We start from the raw sequence: 18,248 nt of genomic DNA, 5'->3' as shown, positions 1-18,248 counted from the left end.
GACGGGACGGGAAAAGAGGAGACCAGAGGACGGACGGCAGAGCGACGTCTGTTGGCGGGGGCATGAAAGGGGAAATCTCCCCCTCCCCCCGGACTCCTCCTCCCCTTCTCTTCCTTTTCCAGCGACGGGGAGGCGGGGGCTCTCTGGCCGCTGCCTCCCCATGCGACGCCCAGGCTGGCGGCGCCCCCGGTGGGCTTCCCGTGACTCCTGGCCCCTCTTGTCATGCTTGTGGTTTGGGACGAGGCGGCGAGTCCGTGCGCCAAGAAAAGCCCAGCGCCCTCCAGCCCCGCCGCAGAACCCGGACAGCGCGAGCACCAGGCACCGGCTGCCTCTAACTACGCCCAGACGCTGCTTTGCTCGCAGCTCATTGGAGCGAGCCAGACGGGGCCGCCGCTGCCAGACCCTTGGCGAGGCAAGGCAAGGCAAGGCAAGGCACGGAGCAGGCACAGAGGCCGAAGCCCCCCAGCCCGCCAAGTGCCTTTGGCCACCAGGGGCAGAAGGAGCATCCCGCCGCCCGAGGCCAGGCGACCGAGCCCTAGTCCCAGCTCTGCCCCCGTGGAGCTAGCTAGCCGGTGGCGCTTACCCGGTCCTCTCTTGCCTCCGCAGCAGGTGGCTCGGCGTCGTCGCGATGGGTGGAGGGACGGTGCAGATGTTGCTGTTCTTAGGGCTCCTGCATTGGGGTCCGGGCGGAGAGGGCAGGAAGAGCTGGAGGCGGCGCGGACCGCAGCAGCAACCCGCGGCGGCGGCGGCCCGAGAGCGGAGCGAAGCGGCTGGGCAGCCGGTGGAGAGCTTCCCGTTGGACTTTACCGCCGTGGAGGGGAACATGGATAGTTTCATGGCTCAGATCAAGAACCTGGCGCAGTCGCTGTACCCTTGCTCCGCGCAGAATCTGCACCAGAAGCTGAGGCTTCACATGCTGCTGAACAGCTCGGTCACCTGCAACGACGGCAGTCCCGCCGGGTGAGTGTAGATGCCAAACTCCCTGCGCCTCCGTCTCTTTCTGTTTCATTCAAATTGCCCATCTCTCTGGAGCCTGTGCCCGGTAGGGGGGGAAAAGAGAACTTTTCATGAAATGCTTCTTCGTGGGCTTTGCTTCGTGTACCTATTTATTTGTCTTATCTGAAGTATCTGGAATTCAAAGCGATACTCCTTGGAGGTGCCTTGATTCACAAATCTTTAACCGAAGGCAGACGAAAATCCTCAAAAGTAGGGAGGAAAGAGAAATTGTCTTCTAGATTTCTGAGATATTGATAACTGAACCTGCATTAGATAAATTTACTCTACTGCAAAAGAGCAGAAGTTTGCAGAATGTATTGAAAAGATGGAGAAAGTTTCTCTGGGTTCTAATAAAAATGCAATTCTCCATCTTTTTAGAAGGAGCTTAGCTCTGGATCAGAACTTAGTGAATTTTCTAAGCAAGCATGTGTAGACTTTGCCTGTGTGTGCTTCATGTATGTCTAGTCCCTTTTTTTCATAAAGCATCATTTCCATCACCACCCCCAAGAAGTATAGAGATGCTTCAGAGAGCACACAGAGCTGTTTACTATTAATACTTAGAACTTCAAAAGTGCTGAAACAATCCATCTTTAGTGTTTAAGCTTTGCTTCCACCATGTGGCTGTTACTAAGAGCACAGTCAGTAACAGGTGGAATAACTCTTTCCTGCCTGGAAATACTTAGGAATGCTAGGAATTTGTTTAATGCATTTAGTTTGGAGCAAGATGAAAGCCAGCTCAGCCTGGCTCAGAGTCCCTGAGAAGGTCCTTTGATCAGATTCTGTTTGGAGCTCTTCTGACAGCCATCCTGTTTCTTTCTCTTGTTCTTTAACCAAGTATTTTATGTAACTCTCTTGATATTATAATGAGTTGGTGTATCAAAGGGTTTGTGGTCAAGCGAGCCAGTCTCCCTAATTAAGTTCACGCTGCCTTCTATTTGTTTTTATTTCAGCTACTACCTCAAGGAATCAAAAGGCAGCAGAAGGTGGCTTCTATTCTTGGAAGGTGAGATTGAGTTTTTCTTTAATTTTATTTTGAGTTTTAAAGCAAAGTTCAATGATTTCAGACTCTTTAGGTTAAAAAAAATTAAGAGATGACAAAGTAACATCCCAGCTGCTTTCTTCAAAGCTTTGCAAGGAATATTAATATGTACTGCCTGCTTTCTTTGCAGCCAATGTCTTTATCCTTTCATCTTCACCGCCATTGTTGCACATGTCCCTATGTCTAGCAAAACTTACGACAGTCTAATTAGTCTAATAATTCTAATCAGAGCTACATATAGGAATAAATTTTGCTGAGTTAGGTTTTCTAACCTGGTGCACTTCATACACACTGAGTACAATTTCCGAAATCACCACTCAGCAACACAACGTCTGAAGGGCACCAGAAGGTAGAAGGATGGTACATAAGACTGTTGTTGCCTTCGTCAATCAATCCATTTCTTCTGTTTGCTTGTACTTTAATTTTCTAATTTGATGTCTATGGGGATTTTCAATCATCCAGGTCATGGTTGTCCCATAGGTGCTTTTGCAAAAGGCAATTGACTTTCTGGATTTTTTTCCTTGAAAGCGTTTTTCTTCTCATCCAAGACTCTTCTTCAGTTCTAACTGAATGGTGGAAAATGGAAGGTGGACCCTTCTTGGGACTGAAGCTTGTCCGCCCCCAAAATAAAACATCCTGACACAAATTGAGCAATGTGGTTTATGAAGGGGATTACAGCGAGACATGTGCAGATCTGTACATTAAGGAAACAAAAGAAACATTTCACAAACACATAGCACAACACAGGAGAACAAACCCATCAGGACAGGATTAAGAAGTCCATCTGCATCTGAAAGACAAAGATCACACTTTGAAGACAGCAAAGTCCACATTCTGGACAGAAAGGACCACTGGTTCCAAAGAGGGATCAAAGAGGCTATCTATATTAAAATTGAATAGCCCTCTCTCAATAGAGGGGTAGGGGTAGGACACCACCTATCTTCTGTCTACAACACAGTCCTTTCAGCAGTCCCAAGAAGATTCCACCCCCGTTTGCACACTGATTCAGGTGAATCTGAGCATACAGATAAACCCTCAAGTGGCCTCAACGAATCTCAGAGAGGCTAACAACCAACCTTCAGACTGCTAAAAGATTAGATGATTGCAAAGATTATAAATCCTTCCATTCCCCACCAGTCTGAATTAAAGAAACTTAGATGAGAAGCAAAACATTTTCAAAGGGGAAAAAAAAAGAAACTCCAGTTCCTTTTGGAAAAGTACCTGTTTCTATTTTGATCTTAAACCATCTGTTTGGAAGTAAGTCCCACTAAGTTCAATAAAATTTTGTTTCAGATAAAAACAATTAGGACAGCAACATTATGCTACTTTGGAAGAAATGATCAACTTTTGCCTAAGGATTACTATTGTGATTTTTTTTGCTATTCAGATAAACAAGATATGATAAACTAGAGATGTCAAGTAGTTCTATTCTAATTTCAAGAATCTTGTCCCAAATCCTGCATTTTCTACACAGGAAGCCTTCGGTTTTTCATCTCAACCCTCAATGCATACAATTTAATCTAATAAGGAAAAACAGATGTGTGTGTGTGTAATATATATATTACACACGGATTAAAGGCAGAGTTTTCATGGTTATGACCTGGGAGTAAATCCTACTGAAAGTAATTAGATTTACATCCATGGATTCTATCCTAAGGAATATGCGTGTTGTGTGCCCTGTAAAGAGCAGAACTATCTTTATTGGCATTTAATTGCTCAGTCAGAAAATAATAAAGCAATCCTATTTCACTTGAGTCACTTTCAGGTAAGGGAATTAAGGTGTAATATGAAAAAACCAATGGCATAGAGATTAATTCTTTGAAACGTACTTTGAAAGCTGAATGCAAATATGGTTTGTAAAGAAGAAATTCAAGACAGAACATACTGTATTATAAAAAAGATAGCAATCTGCCAATGAAATCAATGGGCTGATCAGTACTTTTACAGTAGATGTTAAAAAGATGGCAAAAATTGTAGACTACAATACAGTCCTATCCTATTCAATACATATTTTCATATTTATAGGAAGTTAATATTGCTATGTTCAGATTATTGAAAAGGAAGTTTGCATAATTTGACAAGTTTAAGGTTTCAATCAAATTAGATTCTATGATTATTTTATGTGGGATTCAATGTAGCTTTTAAAATATATCTATCAGATCTATAAATTTGTCTAGGAAAAATAATATCTACTTTGTTATAAAACAATTTTATGACTAATTTAATTCCACCAAGCATCTATTTCATCAATCACAGTTTAAAATTACGTGAATTACTGATACAGGGAAAAATTACTGAAATATCATCATCGTTGTTATTGAATGCAGGAGGCTGGTATTGCTTCAGCAGAGAGAATTGCAATTCTCGTTATGAAACAATGAGGAGATTAATGAGTTCCAAGGAGTGGCCCATTACCAGAACTGGTAAATGTTTTTTATTCCAATTAGTCTGAGATTTACATTGTGAATTATATATTGTTTCTGCTGTCTCCATAAATGCATAATTCTGAATGCACATTTATGCTTATCTTTAGTAATATTCTATTATTTATGTAGAATAAATAACGCTTGGTTTATTCACTTAGCATTTACACAGAGGTTTTTTTTTAAAAAAAAACAGGTAACACCAGAATCAAAATAATGCATGTAATTATTTTGAATTTTAATAGAAAGAGGCCTCCAATGCAAAATCTCCTTTTCATTCTTTGCAAAGCGGATCTTCTTCTATAAATTTAAGAGAACAAGAAATATTTGAGTAGAATCCTAGAGCCATTGCAGTTATTAAATCTCTGCTTAGAGTAGTAATTCAAACTGATATATTGTTGACAGATGGCTAGTAGGAACTCATGTTATAAAAGGAAGCCCACCACCTCTCTGATTAATTGGTTCCATTGACCATTGTAATTGGTTCCACTGTTGTTATTTTTTTCAATCAGAAGCTGCCCCCCTCCATAACTTAAATCTATGATCTGTCCTCCAGAATGGTATGGAATAGAAATGACAATCTTAGATTACACAATCACGTTTTGACATTTCTGCTGCAAGAAGGGCTTAATCTGAATTTTTTTTTAATGTTAGAGAGCAATATTAATCTCATATCTAATTAGCTCTGGAAGGAGAGAGAGTAATAACTAGACAAATGTATCCCCTCTCCTGCTACACCACATGCAGATTCCTGAATGTGGGTTACAGAAGTGAAGTAAGAGGGGAAAAGGGATCTAATTACCCTTTTGCCAATATTGGTATGAAGCAACAGGGCTTTTAGATAAAATAAAAGATCAATTTCTTTCAATCCCCACCTCTTCATAGATAGTCATAATCCATTTTAGATTATACCCCTAAATGAAATATCCGCATACAAAATTGCTTTTTATTTGTGGTGATATTTGGCTATGTATTTCTCTTATTATACTCCTCTATACATTTTGAGAACATCTAGATGGAAAAGTGGCATGAAAATGAGGTATACCTATACCTATATCTAGAAGAACAGTTCATTGTTTGCATCATTTTCTCTACTTGGTGCTGGGTAAAGATGTTGGGATAACACAAAGCTCACCTTATCCTCAGCCTGCACTGGACATATTATCTGAGGATCCGAAGGACAGTTTGGAAAAACGAAATTATTATTTTTTGGCTGAAATCTGTATCTGTCCAGATGATATTAATAAAACAAAAAGTTACTTTAAAAAGTTTCAGCGTGGTGGATACGTTGATTTTGTAATGACATTGACTCAGAGGGAAGATAGTCCACCACATAGTAAACATTTCTCTGTTTGCATTTCCAGCAAAGTGGGCAGCATTAATACCCTCTTTTTCCTCTTTCATTAATTATAGGGATTTGTAATGAACTGTTTAAAAAAGAGATGCCTTTTAAGATATGCAGACAGGCCTAATAAATAGATTTTATTACAGATCTCTTCAGGACTGCACAGCCTCTATGGCTCCAGTACCTACACTGATGTTCATGGAAGTTGGAGAAGGCACTTCTTTGTGGGCAGATCCCCAAGAGATTATTGGCTGTCCTTTTATGGCATGTTTAAGTTATCATAGAACAAAGCTCTGGTTCAGAAATGGAGATTGGTTAACTTTTGCTGGCTCACCAATACTTCTTCCCAGTGTTAGCAATGTAATGCCTAGCTTAATAATCAGTTATGCTCAAAGTACTCAGAATACTGTAATTTTCCTTTGTGCCATTGCTTAGATGAGTCTGCGTTCTTTACTTCTAAAACCTTTACAGTCTGTAGTCCATCCAAAACATATCTGAGAATAAGGGTCCATGAACATGCTGAATTTACATTTTAAGTATATATACGCGTTTAGGTTTTCCACTATGTAAGCTTATCTGTTTAGACCAAAAAGAAGAAACATTTCAAACATTAGTGATATAGGTTCTATTTTTGCATACATGAAGTACAAAAATGAAGTATTAAATCTAATATTTTCCTATCTTAGTCTGAAGGTTTTTATTGTGAATATTGCATCCTTTCAGATGCTTTGGCATATATACCTACAAATGTTTTTTTTTTACCATCTGTCATTGAATTAATGCTGAATGTTCTGTGTTCTTTGCATGAAGGATATTTTTCTCTATGTGTTAGTATGTATATTTTTCTCCATCTACAGGAACAGGCATTTTGTCATCACAACCAGAAGAAAATCCTCACTGGTGGAATGCAAATATGGTGTAAGTAGAATAAACAGCTGTAGGAGTTGAATGGAATAGTCAAGCAAAAATAAACGAGATAGAAGAATAGTAAACTAGGGGAAAGGAGAACTTAGCCTGCATATGAAATAACAAAGGACCAGAGTTTGCAAGTTGTAATGTTCCTATAAAGAAAGAAAGCAGGAGTAGAAATTGCAAATGAAAATAAATGAGAATAATGATGAAACAGAATGGATTGTTAGTACATTAAGAAAGTCTTCGAGAACAATCCAAAGACAACAGTGAGGGAAAATCCTGAAGGTCAGATTTGAAGTTCTGCCTGATTCTTGACAGCAAGGCAGAAGTAATGTAGGTGGGTAGGTGGGAAGGCAAAAATAATATTACCCTGAGGCCTTTGTACTCCTCCATTACTGCAGGGCTGTATTGGAAGCACTACTGCTAGGTCTTTAATGCAGAATGGCTTGGCCATAATGAAGAAGCCAGAGAGGATGGATTTCGTCCTCTGTCTGCACTCCCCTGATGAACTGTAGTCTTAGATATTTTATATCATAGTAATAACTGACCCAAGAAATGTATTTTGATTATGTGCCATCAAATTGGTGTTAGTTCTTAGCAAAACATACCCAGAGTTTCTCCAGCAAATAAATTCATACTAAGCCTTTTAAAAAGGAATCAGTCCCATGTAAATAGAACTTCTGGCTAGAATGATTGGAGAGCAGCAGACCCGAGGAATAAAAGCAAATATCAGAGGATAGCTGTTAATCTGAAAGCCCACTTGGGAGCTAGTGTCTGTACGTACTTAAATGCTGTTAGAATGGCTGATAAGAATTAGAATGGCTGTTCTATTCATTGGGATATTTTTTTTTCCTTGCATGGCATTGTTTTTAGACAGCAGGGACATTCTTTGACCAAGAGTAATTTCTAATTCAAAAAGCATCTAGACTAATTAATGTGTAGTTATCAACTAAGATGGTATTGATAGCTTCAATGGAGCACAATACAGGGGAAAATAGAAATAGAAAACCAGAACAGTGGCATTTGCCATGCAGATCTATGAGAGTTTTATAGTTACTGAACATTTTCCATGCTTGCCATAAAAATAAGAATAAGAATATTATTAAACATGTATTGGAAAAGCACTAAACTTTGACCAATTGTAGCTCCCTGGCATTTAGCTCCAAGTGTTATATAATTTTTCATTTTATTATTATTTTTTCTTTGATGCTTCATGCCCTGGGATATCAGTTGTATAAAATGCTGGTACCATCAGATCTGAGTGAGCCGAGCTTAAACGATTTTCTCTTATCGCTCTTAGGGTTTAATTTGCTGGACTTTTACTCTTGTCTTACCCCTCCATGCATATCAAAAGAATATTGGTGCTCAAGGACATCTGTTCTCTTGCAGTTTCATCCCATATTGCTCAAGTGATGTCTGGAGTGGAGCCTCTGCCAAAACTGAGAAAAGTGAGTGCTTCTGACAGGCTCTTGCTGCCAAACAGGCATTATGCATTAAGGGAATCTGGCCTGAATTCTCCACAGTTGTGCAAAGGAAGAAAGGATTCTCGCCAGCGGGCAGGAAGAAATAATAAATATCCTCTAGATAATGCATCCGCTTGCAAGCCCTGCTTTGTCACGGTTCAGAACCCCACATGGGAGTAACCGAGCAACAGCCTGAAGCAAATGGTTGCATCTCAGGGGTCTAAGCAACTGTTTCATTTAGCTAAACTTGAAATAAGGGAAGACCAAATTGTGCCAGGACTTCCAAATGGAATCGAGAAAGTTCTTGATATCTGTGCATGCGCTTGAGGGCCATCCTCATTTAGATCTATCACAGATATGGCACGGGAAGGCACTGTGTGGCCAGAAACATCCCTCTGGAAGATGTTGACATAAGTGACAAAGAAACATTTGCTCTCTTGGCTGACTAAAGAAGAGCTTCGGGCAGTTGGGACTTTTTAACATAACTGACTCAATAGATAAAACATGGATCTTTTGTATTTCTCTTTCCAAAATGTTGTATTCACCTCAGGATGCCTAGCTTCCATTTGGTGTCAGTAACTGACACCCCAGATTCCTGGATATCACTACTATTGATCTTGTATGAAGAATATTAGTTTTCACAATCCTACCTAATTAAATGAAAGATTTCTAATCTAAAAGGAAAAGCTGAATAGGAAAAAAAACAATATTTTATTTCAGTCAGTTATTTTTTGAATTGGGTTGATCTCAGTAATAGTGGAAGCTTTCTGTTTACCAATATTGAGAGGATGAGTAAATTTAACTGCCTTAATTCCCTTAAGGAAGAGTTTGCTTCACATTACACTAGGAATATTGTTCCCATCTTTGCACCCTTATTTTGGAAATTTTCCCAGGTAGTTGTTCTTGAGAGAGCACCACGGTGGCCAAATACTTTATGATCATGAACTCCATACATTGTGCAGAAAACTGGGATTGACCATCTTCCCAGTTTTCCTTTTGTATGGAAAACAACTAAGGAACTTCTGACATCTTCAGTGTTGCCTTAAATGCAGATTGATGTATGGTACGACAAGCCCCTCTGTTGTTTTTCATGCAAAAAATGAAAAGACACCCACAGCAAGCATTACTGACTGTCTTTATTTCCTTGCTAATGTCACCTCAAGAACAATTTCTCTACTTGCATTTCTATTTTACTTTCTACAATAGGATTTGGTCTTACTTCTCTAGGACGCACTTCTCTTTCATCATAAGACATTATCCTTTATGTTAATGGAAGGTCATCATTTGAAATTGATTGAAACTGAATTTCTCTTCCTCGGTCTACTAATTTTATTAATGTAGAAAAGATGTAAAGTACATTAGCCTGGCTCACATATTGCAGTCAGTATATAGCTGGTTTCATTCCAGCATAGAGTTATTTGTGAATCTAGCCACTGTAGTTTGTGAAGACTTTACACAGTATGGAAGAGCAGGTTGTTGTTGTTGGTGTTTGCTAAATCATAGTTTGAGATGTTCTATGAATCCAGTCCCAGTTTCCAATTTGGTCTCAGTTAGCAGCGATCATGTGCTAGGTATTCTAGCAGGGGGGAAAATTAGAAATCTCCTGGAGTTGGATGCAGATTAGGTGGAAGCAGAGGCTAGCAATTGCCAAAGCATACTACAATCTTTCTCAACAGGACCTTCTCACAAATGCTACTTTTTTCTGTCCTCTGTTCTATTCTTCCATTGTTTGGATGGGGAACTTGTAGCTTCTGGATCTGTTGAACGTCAGCTCCCAGCTATTGAAGCTATCATGGCCCAGATGAGAGATGCTGCGAGTTGAAGTCTAGCAATATTTGAAGGGCTACAAGTTCTGCTTTCCTGAAACAGGAAATTCAGATTCCCTGCTGTGGCTAGAGGTCCATCTCACTGCTATTTTTTAAAGAAGCTTTTCTCAAAATTTTGTTCTTTCTTTGCTCAGCTTATCAAACATATACTTGGGAGGTCAAATAAATGTTCAGAAAACTAGTCCTAAACATTAAAGAACATGAAAGGGGGAGAATATTCCATTTGTCACACTCAACAAAGAAATTAAATAATTTAGATCTGAAACTAACTGACTTGCAATATTTGCTACGCTTACTTTTCCACTGAACGCTCATGGGAAATTTATGGTATGAAAAGTATACTTTTCAATATTCATTACTCCATACCTTCAATAGGAATGGCAAAAAATGTTAGCCAGTTTTACTTACTATGATTGTTTTTGGTCTCCCCTCCTTTCTCCTCCTACAGATGAATTTGTCTTCATGGGTGCTCTCATCATACAAGAAGTTGTAAAGGAATTATTGGGGAAAGGCCTTGGAAATGCCAAGGTGTTGCTGTTGGCAGGAAGCAGGTATATGTCTGTTTATGAAAACACATCTAGTATGCTTGTGTGTGGGTTGGAAAAGGATGTTATTAAAACATTTCAAAAGTAAATATAGAAAAAGACCTAAATAGAAGCAACATTTTAAAGTAAGAGATACAACTCAGTGATACCTATAAATAACCACAATGACTAACAGTACTTGTTGAAATGCCCACTTAAACAAAATAGGTTTTTTTTAACCTGAACATGATATCAATCACCTCCAGGAGAGATTTTTGGGGTAGAGTGTTACACAGGTGGAGCACAATCTTCAAAACCTGCCTTTGACAATTGTCCACTTAATTTTAAGGTGCTGGAATCGACCTACACAATCTATTTCCTTGCATTTTTTCTTGCATGATAAAATCATTTTTCAAGCCATTCTACAAATGCCCTCCCACGATAAGCAATCAGTGGAAGCCATGATGAGCTCACAGATCTTGTATCACCATACAAATGATAGCAATTTCTATTTGTACAATGTTGTGACATCATTCTTATGCAGCAGTGCAGTGAGTTGCTTCCTGGAATGGGCTTTTTCAGTATCCATTCTGGAATGCCTTCTCAGTAAAGACCACTCGGTTGTCTTTTCAGAACCAAAGGCATTTCTATTTTCTCCAGTTAAAGCTATTGTTTAATCAGTTCTTTAACAGCTTCTTAGAAATTTGCTAATTATCCCGACTTCTCTTTATCTGATGTATTTTAATTATTGCATTTTAAATTTATTCCAAATTCGTGTGGTTTTTAATGCATTGTAAATTGCCCAAGGAATGAACATAAATGAATAAGCAATTAAACTTGGTATTTCATTAACGTTAATTGATGCGACGTGTAGACCTTGCTTACAAGCCATGGCTCTTCAGGCAACCAAATGGAGGAGTTCTGCTTCAAAGGACTTGACTTGTCATTGCAGCGCTGGTGGAACAGGAGTCCTCTTGAATGTGGATCGAGTGGCTGAACAGCTGGAAGAGCTGGGATATCCTGGGATTCAGGTCCGTGGCCTTGCAGACTCTGGCTGGTTCTTGGATAATAAACAATATCGTAGGACAGACTGCATTGATACCATAACCTGCGCCCCCACAGAAGCCATCAGGAGAGGAATTAGGTATTGAAGTTTTTAACATCTTTCCTGGAAATCTAAAACTGGAGTGAGACATCCAGTGAGACTTTCCCTTGATAGTTAACATGAGCTACAATCTTCAGAGATTGCTAAGTAATATTCATGAAATGGGACTGTGTAGAAAGTACATAGTAGACATTCTAGTAATCTGTCAATAGACAGAGAAACCGAAGGTGTCTTTATTCCAGCAAGCACCACATGATGGAGTGAGCTCCTTTTCTCACCCCAGCTCCTGCCATTCTAGAAGTTCGAAAGCGTGCAAATGTGAGTAGATAAATAGCTACCACTTTGGTGGGAAGGTAACAGCGTTCCATGTGTCTTCAGTGTATAGTCATGCCAGCTAGCCCAATGAGCACACAAACCCATGTCTTTGGAGGTTGCTGCCTCCCTCAGCTAGGAAGCAAAGATGAACACCGCCCCCTAGAGTCAGACTCAGCAGTACAGAGGAAAACTTTACCCTTTTAACTTTTAAAATATAAATAGACATTTTCAATGTGTGGTTTGCCTGCCCTCTACTGTCCACTGTTTTTGGGAATTTACATTTGTAGCTCAGGTTTCATGTGAGGGGTCCTTGGTGCTCTCGGAGCTTGCTTGTTTTCTTGCAGACACTTCATTACTCAAAGTAGGCAATATCAACAGTGCTAGGACTAGCATTAGCACTGATAACGTTACCTAGTTTGGGTAATGAAACGTCTGCAAGAAGACAAGCGAGCTCAGAGAGCACCAAGGACCCCTCATGATTTACATGCTCTTGCCTCTCAATCCCAGATATTCTATACAGCATAGTTATTAACTATTTCTAGTAGAATGAATTTGAATAATTAACTCCAGCTAATTTTTTTTAAACACTTAGATATTGGCATGGACTTGTTCCTGAACGCTGCAAAATGCAGTTTAGAGAAGGAGAAGAATGGAATTGTTTCTTTGGCTATAAAATTTATCCTACTCTCCAATGTAAGTGTGCCAGTAAAAGGCCTGTTGCTGAGTGACATCTGAAATGCATTTTAGACAAATTCTCCTTATCTGTATAATTAATACTAAGTGGTTATTATTAAGCCTTGCTAGTATTGTCAGCCAGGTAAAATGTTTTGATTTAGCTAATTATGTGATTTTTACACTTTTAATTTATTTGTTGAATATAAATAAATATATTACTTTAATACTTCAGTATATATAGGATGCATTTGGGGGATGCAAGACTGTTTTAATTACTGAAGAAAGTGTGGAATAATTTTCAAGAAACATCTACAATTTAGAAAATAAAGACTACCATGTGATTAGATAAAAATGGTTTTAACAGTAAATGCACAAGAAAATGTTACATGACATAACAGAATATACCAAAATTCATCCTTAATTTTTTGTTTCTCTTTCTAAAATTTCCACATACTAAGAAATCTAATCCATTCTTCCTTACTTAGTTTATGACTTAAGCCAGTAAGTTTATAGCCCTATTGATAACGTCATTGGTACTAAATTCCTCTTTGTGTAGGTCCGGTTTTTGTGGTGCAGTGGCTGTTTGATGAAGCTCAACTCACTGTGGACAATGTACATTTGACTGGCCAGCCTGTACAGGAAGGACAGTGGCTTTATATCCAAAATCTGGGCCGTGAATTGAGGAATACTCTCAAGGATGTGACGTTAGTTTTGTTTCATGTTTTTAAATTTCCGTTTAAGGAAATTTCCTTTCCTGGAATCTAAGAATTTTATCTTTCAGTGATATGTCACATTATTAAACACTAGATTTGTATGGTTAAACTTATTTGTTTGTATTGCTGTTAGTGGGAGTCAGCAGTGCATCTCAGGCCTTTTACTCTGTGAAAATTAAGATAAGGATAGTGGCTTTATATTGCTGTCATATGACTCAGTTGCTTTCTCATGACAGAAGTATTCATAATACCCAGTCATAAGAGATAATGAAATTAAATCTGTGATGTCTTAGCTACTGTATGGTATGTTAAGAATAGTGCTTCAAAGCAATTTAGGTCTGAGATCTAAGCTTCCTCCACCTAGAAACTTATATAGGTATCTTTATTGCAGCAAGATGCCTAAATTCTACTATGAAAAAACTCAAAGTTGTTAAAAAAGACATACCAAAATGTTTCTTTTTCTATCACACTGATTTTATGACTTTTCCCTCTTCTGATTCAGAGCCAGCTTTGCTCCAGCTTGTTTGTCTCATGAGATCATAACACGCAAGTAAGTACGTAGAGTGGAAAGATGCACCTTTCCTGTTTTCTTACTTCTTCTCTATTGTAAGGTTTTTGAATTCAGCTCAGAATCTGATAATTCCAATGAAACTCTGAACACGAGGCTACTGATAATCCATTTTTATTTTCTGCAGAAAGCAAAAAGACTTGACGGCATTTTTGTCTCCCACCTTAACAGAGCAGGCATAGAGGGAGAGAAAAAAACAGGCGCGAGCCTCACTATCCAGTCATGGAAAAAAAAAACTTTTTGTCAAATTTCTTATAGTCTTTGCACAGCTTGTACAGATCGTCATAGTGCTAGAAACATTATTTCATGTTACACAAACCTCATGATTTTTCTCTGTGCACTGAAAACAATAGACTTTAGAAGAGGAAAGAAATACATTTTCTGGCATATAAGACAGAGCTTTGTTAGGGAATGCTGAACACGCATTTCAAGTTGCAAGCAAGGTTATTTCATTTTTTAAAAAAACTTTTCACAAGTAGTTACTTTGCTAAGCTTGGCAATTTGCCTAGAAGTTTTATCTCTGAAGTTGGCACGTTAGGTTACAATGGAGCTTCTCTGAACAGCAATTTAACAAAAGCTGAATTAGGTTACACTCTGTGTATGCTCTAATCCTTCAGGGCTCCTTTCACTATCGAATAAAAGACATTCAATAATTATTTATTAAGAAAGACTGGCTAAATCAGCAGTGAGCAGAAAAGAAATTAAAATCTGCAGTATGTTTGTAGATTTCTGGGTAATTTACATTTATAAGCATTTATGATTAGCAGAGGTGACATAAATTACCCAACGCCTTTTAATCAGGCTGCTAAAAAAAGAAGAAAAAGTGGGGTGGACAGGATTGATCTTTTTCTCTGAAAAGACTAAATACAGTTTTGATACTGAGAATAAATGACTGGTTTCAGAAGGCTCCCTTTTTTTGCATCCTGCAATTCGATGTCTACCCTGAGTAACTGTTTTATAATAAAATATCAGTGGATCTTGAGCTGTCTTGGGAAAAGAGAGCAAAAAGTAAAATCCAGAAACCGAATTTCTGCCTCTCCTTCTCTGGAATGCTGCTGACTTTCTAGAATGTTAGAAAACTATAATTTGAGCATATAAATGATATATACAAAGCAGATCATCCATTTTTCGGAATTTCTAGTAACCTGTCTAAATTGATTCTGCATTGCTTTGATTCTCATACATTGTCCAGTATGTTTCCGATAGATCGAATCTTGGCAGCTCTTTTCTTTGGTTGCTCCCTCATATGACCCCCATGAGTGTTTAGAAGTGAAAGTTCTAATGTCAGCGGGCTCTCTTGGAGTTATGCCTACCCTGTGATTAGTCACCTATAAGAAACATGCAAATTGTCACACGCTTTCATCTGTATGGGTTGCTTTTTCAGTCATTGGACAGACATCCAAGTGAAAGGGACCTCTTTGCCCCGAGCTCTGCACTGCTGGGATCGCAGTCTACATGACAGCAATAAGAATGGGAAAGCCCCATTAAAAGGCTGCCCGGTCCATCTGATTGACAGCTGCCCGTGGCCACATTGTAACCCATCATGCCCTACCATCCGGGACCAATACACCGGCCAAGAGATGAATGTGATCCAATTTCTCATGCATATGGGTTTTGATGTGCAGAAGATGGCCCAGCAGCAAGGGTTGGAGCCCAGTAAACTTCTAGGGATGCTGAGCAGTGCAAGCTAGAAGTGCATTCTCTTAACGACAACGGCTTGACTCTTTAGACACCCAAACTTTCTGCCTTCTTTGCTCACGTACAGCACATAAACATCTACAGAGACAAGTAGCCGGACTGACGCACATAGCTCTTGCACAATTAGTCTATCAGGATCAAATGGACAGAATCTCATCTACCCACTTAAATGAAGCATTACCTCCACATTACTGCCAAGCAAGTACCTCTGTTCACAAGGACAATCTACAGGAAATAACGGGTGCCTAGAAACTCCAGCCTCAAGAACCCATAGGGGCCTTCGTGCATTTTATCATTTCCAAGGCATTTCTAGGCCATAGAGTGACTTTGGAGATGGGTGGGAGCATTGAATTATTCTCCCATCAGAAGTGAAGATATGACCACGAGGACTTCCTGGAGCCAGCAGCTCTCCATGTAAGATACTGTACAAACAAAGCACAGCGGCTACAAATGGATCTACCGTGTATTCAATTTACTTTTGCATTGTTTTATGAAATGGTTTTATTACTTGACTCTTAAAAGAAATAAGCAAGAAATCTAAAATTAATGATATTGTTTTGTAACATATTTTTTAAATAATGAAGAAAACGGCTTATGCTATTTTGGCAATGTGAAAATATTTATTTTAATATGTAAATGCTATTTATAAGGGCTGATCCAAGATATGCTCCCATGTTGTAAAGTTGTAAATACGTTCTTGGAAAGGTTTTCCTTGTGAACATGTATGTATGGGAGAGGGCAAGGGTCAGCATTGGCATTATTATAATATTATTATATTATTATTATTATTATATTATATTATTATTATTATTAAATCCTTATGACTCCCTTTGTACTATGTTCATTTGTAGAAATTATAAGTGAAAGATTCAAGAGAGAGCTTTTTTCCAATTTAATCTATATGATGTTTGCACCTTTATCCATCTTTTCATTATAGGAAATGCACAAATTTGAGGGAGAGAAGAAAGGGCCACAAACAATAGGATGCTGATTTAAATTGGGTATGTATGCAGGTAGTCCTCACTTAACAACAATAATTGGGGCTAGCAACTTCATCCCTCGGTGATATCATTATAAAGCATGATGCCATATGACTACACCAGTTTACAATAACAGTTGTGAGACAGTCACAGTTGCCATCAATAGGGAATCTTGTGCAAGTCACAGTATCCTGTAAACACGTGATTGCCATTTTCGACTTCCTGATGGCTTTACCATTGACTTTCTTGTCGGAAGGCTGGCAGAGAACAGAGAAGAATAAACATAAATTCTATCCCCCCCACTGCTGTTGAGGCAATAGTTATTTGGCCCTTCTTGTGTTAGTCTTGGGCAGCAGCAGTTGACATAACAATTTTTCCTAATCTGGGACTATCTGATTGTTGAATTATACACTCACTCCTGTTGTCCAGCTGGTCCAGGACATTTTAGTTCTCAAATAAGACAATCCAAATTATACACTTGTGTTAAATGTAAATGCAATAACAGATGGTGTTATGTGCTTCAATGTTACATTAAAGCAGTGTTTCTCAAACTTGGCGATTTTAAGTCCTGTGGACTTCAACTCCCAGAATTCCCCAGCCAGCATAGCTGGCTGGGGGATTCTGGGAGTTGAAGTCCACAGGACTTAAAGTCGCCAAGTTTGAGAAACACTGCATTAAAGCTACAAGCAATAGCATCCATGCAAACCATGATACTGAAATGAAGTCAGGTATGATTGGGTAATCGTACAAATGCCACAATTACATAAAATGCTCACTTCTCTCGGGACATCTGATACACGTACAAAAATCATCCACTGTCACGTTCATGTTGTCATTGTGCCCTCCAGCCGGCCAATACCATGCCCAATTGGGATGTTGCCTTCAAATTTTATTTCCACATTTTTAATAAAATAATAATACGTATGAATATATAAAGATCAGTATCTCAAGGGGAAAAAAATGTAAGTATTAAGAAAGATCAATGCTACTTAGTCTAAAATTTGACTACAATTAATTGTGTTCCACTTTCTTGTCTCTATTTTCTGTAAACCTGAAAGAACAAGCAACAATAAGACAAATCTGATACTACTATTATGAGGAAATTCAGAAAATAAAAAGTTGTGAAGGCGCTCTAATGTAAAATGAATATGCAAATACTGTGTTGTTGCCACCTAGTGGTAAAGTCAGAAAGTAATAACAACCACGTTACTAACTTAACAGCTACAGTGATTCGTTTAACAACTGTGGCAAGAAAAATCGTAAAATGGGGCAAAACTCCACTTAACAAATGTCTCGCTTGGCAACTGAAATCCTGGACTCCATTGTGGTCGTAAATCAAGGACTACTTGTATAGCAAAGACAAAAAGTCAGCAATTCTAGTATAGTGTATACTATACTAATACAGTAAGTATTAGTATAGTATACACAGACCCCATGTTTATGAATATTGTGGAATTCATAAGAGATACAGCCAAGTTGGCTAGTGGTGAAGGCATCAGAGTAGCAACCAAAAGACTTGAGTTCTGGACTTGCCTTGGGCACAATGCCAGCTGGGTGAACTTGGACCAGTCCTTATCCCTCAGAAAGCGGCAAGGACAGACCATTTCTGAAACAATATTTCCAAGAAAACTGCAGAGACTAATCCAGGCAGTCACTATAAATCAAA

The 18,248-nt window shown here is 38.7% G+C and overlaps 1 protein-coding gene across 1 annotated transcript; it reads left to right on the top strand.

The window, feature by feature from the left end:
- Positions 1–222: 222 nt before the first annotated feature.
- Positions 223–16,498, top strand: NOTUM (notum, palmitoleoyl-protein carboxylesterase; the record flags this gene model as incomplete). The annotated part of the gene is given in 12 exon segments (XM_081938473.1): positions 223–603; positions 605–960; positions 1,947–1,999; positions 4,363–4,458; positions 6,661–6,721; positions 8,105–8,163; positions 10,453–10,555; positions 11,481–11,672; positions 12,541–12,641; positions 13,180–13,327; positions 13,839–13,886; positions 15,289–16,498. Coding segments are annotated over 12 exon segments (1,905 nt in total). The 3' UTR covers positions 15,596–16,498.
- Between the last annotated feature and the right edge of the window lie 1,750 nt (positions 16,499–18,248).

Source organism: Natrix helvetica (genome assembly GCF_964273705.1).
Source record: "Natrix helvetica genome assembly, chromosome: 1".
In the NCBI taxonomy this organism is placed as follows: Eukaryota; Metazoa; Chordata; class Lepidosauria; order Squamata; family Natricidae; genus Natrix; species Natrix helvetica.
This window is presented reverse-complemented; position numbering and strand designations above follow the sequence as displayed.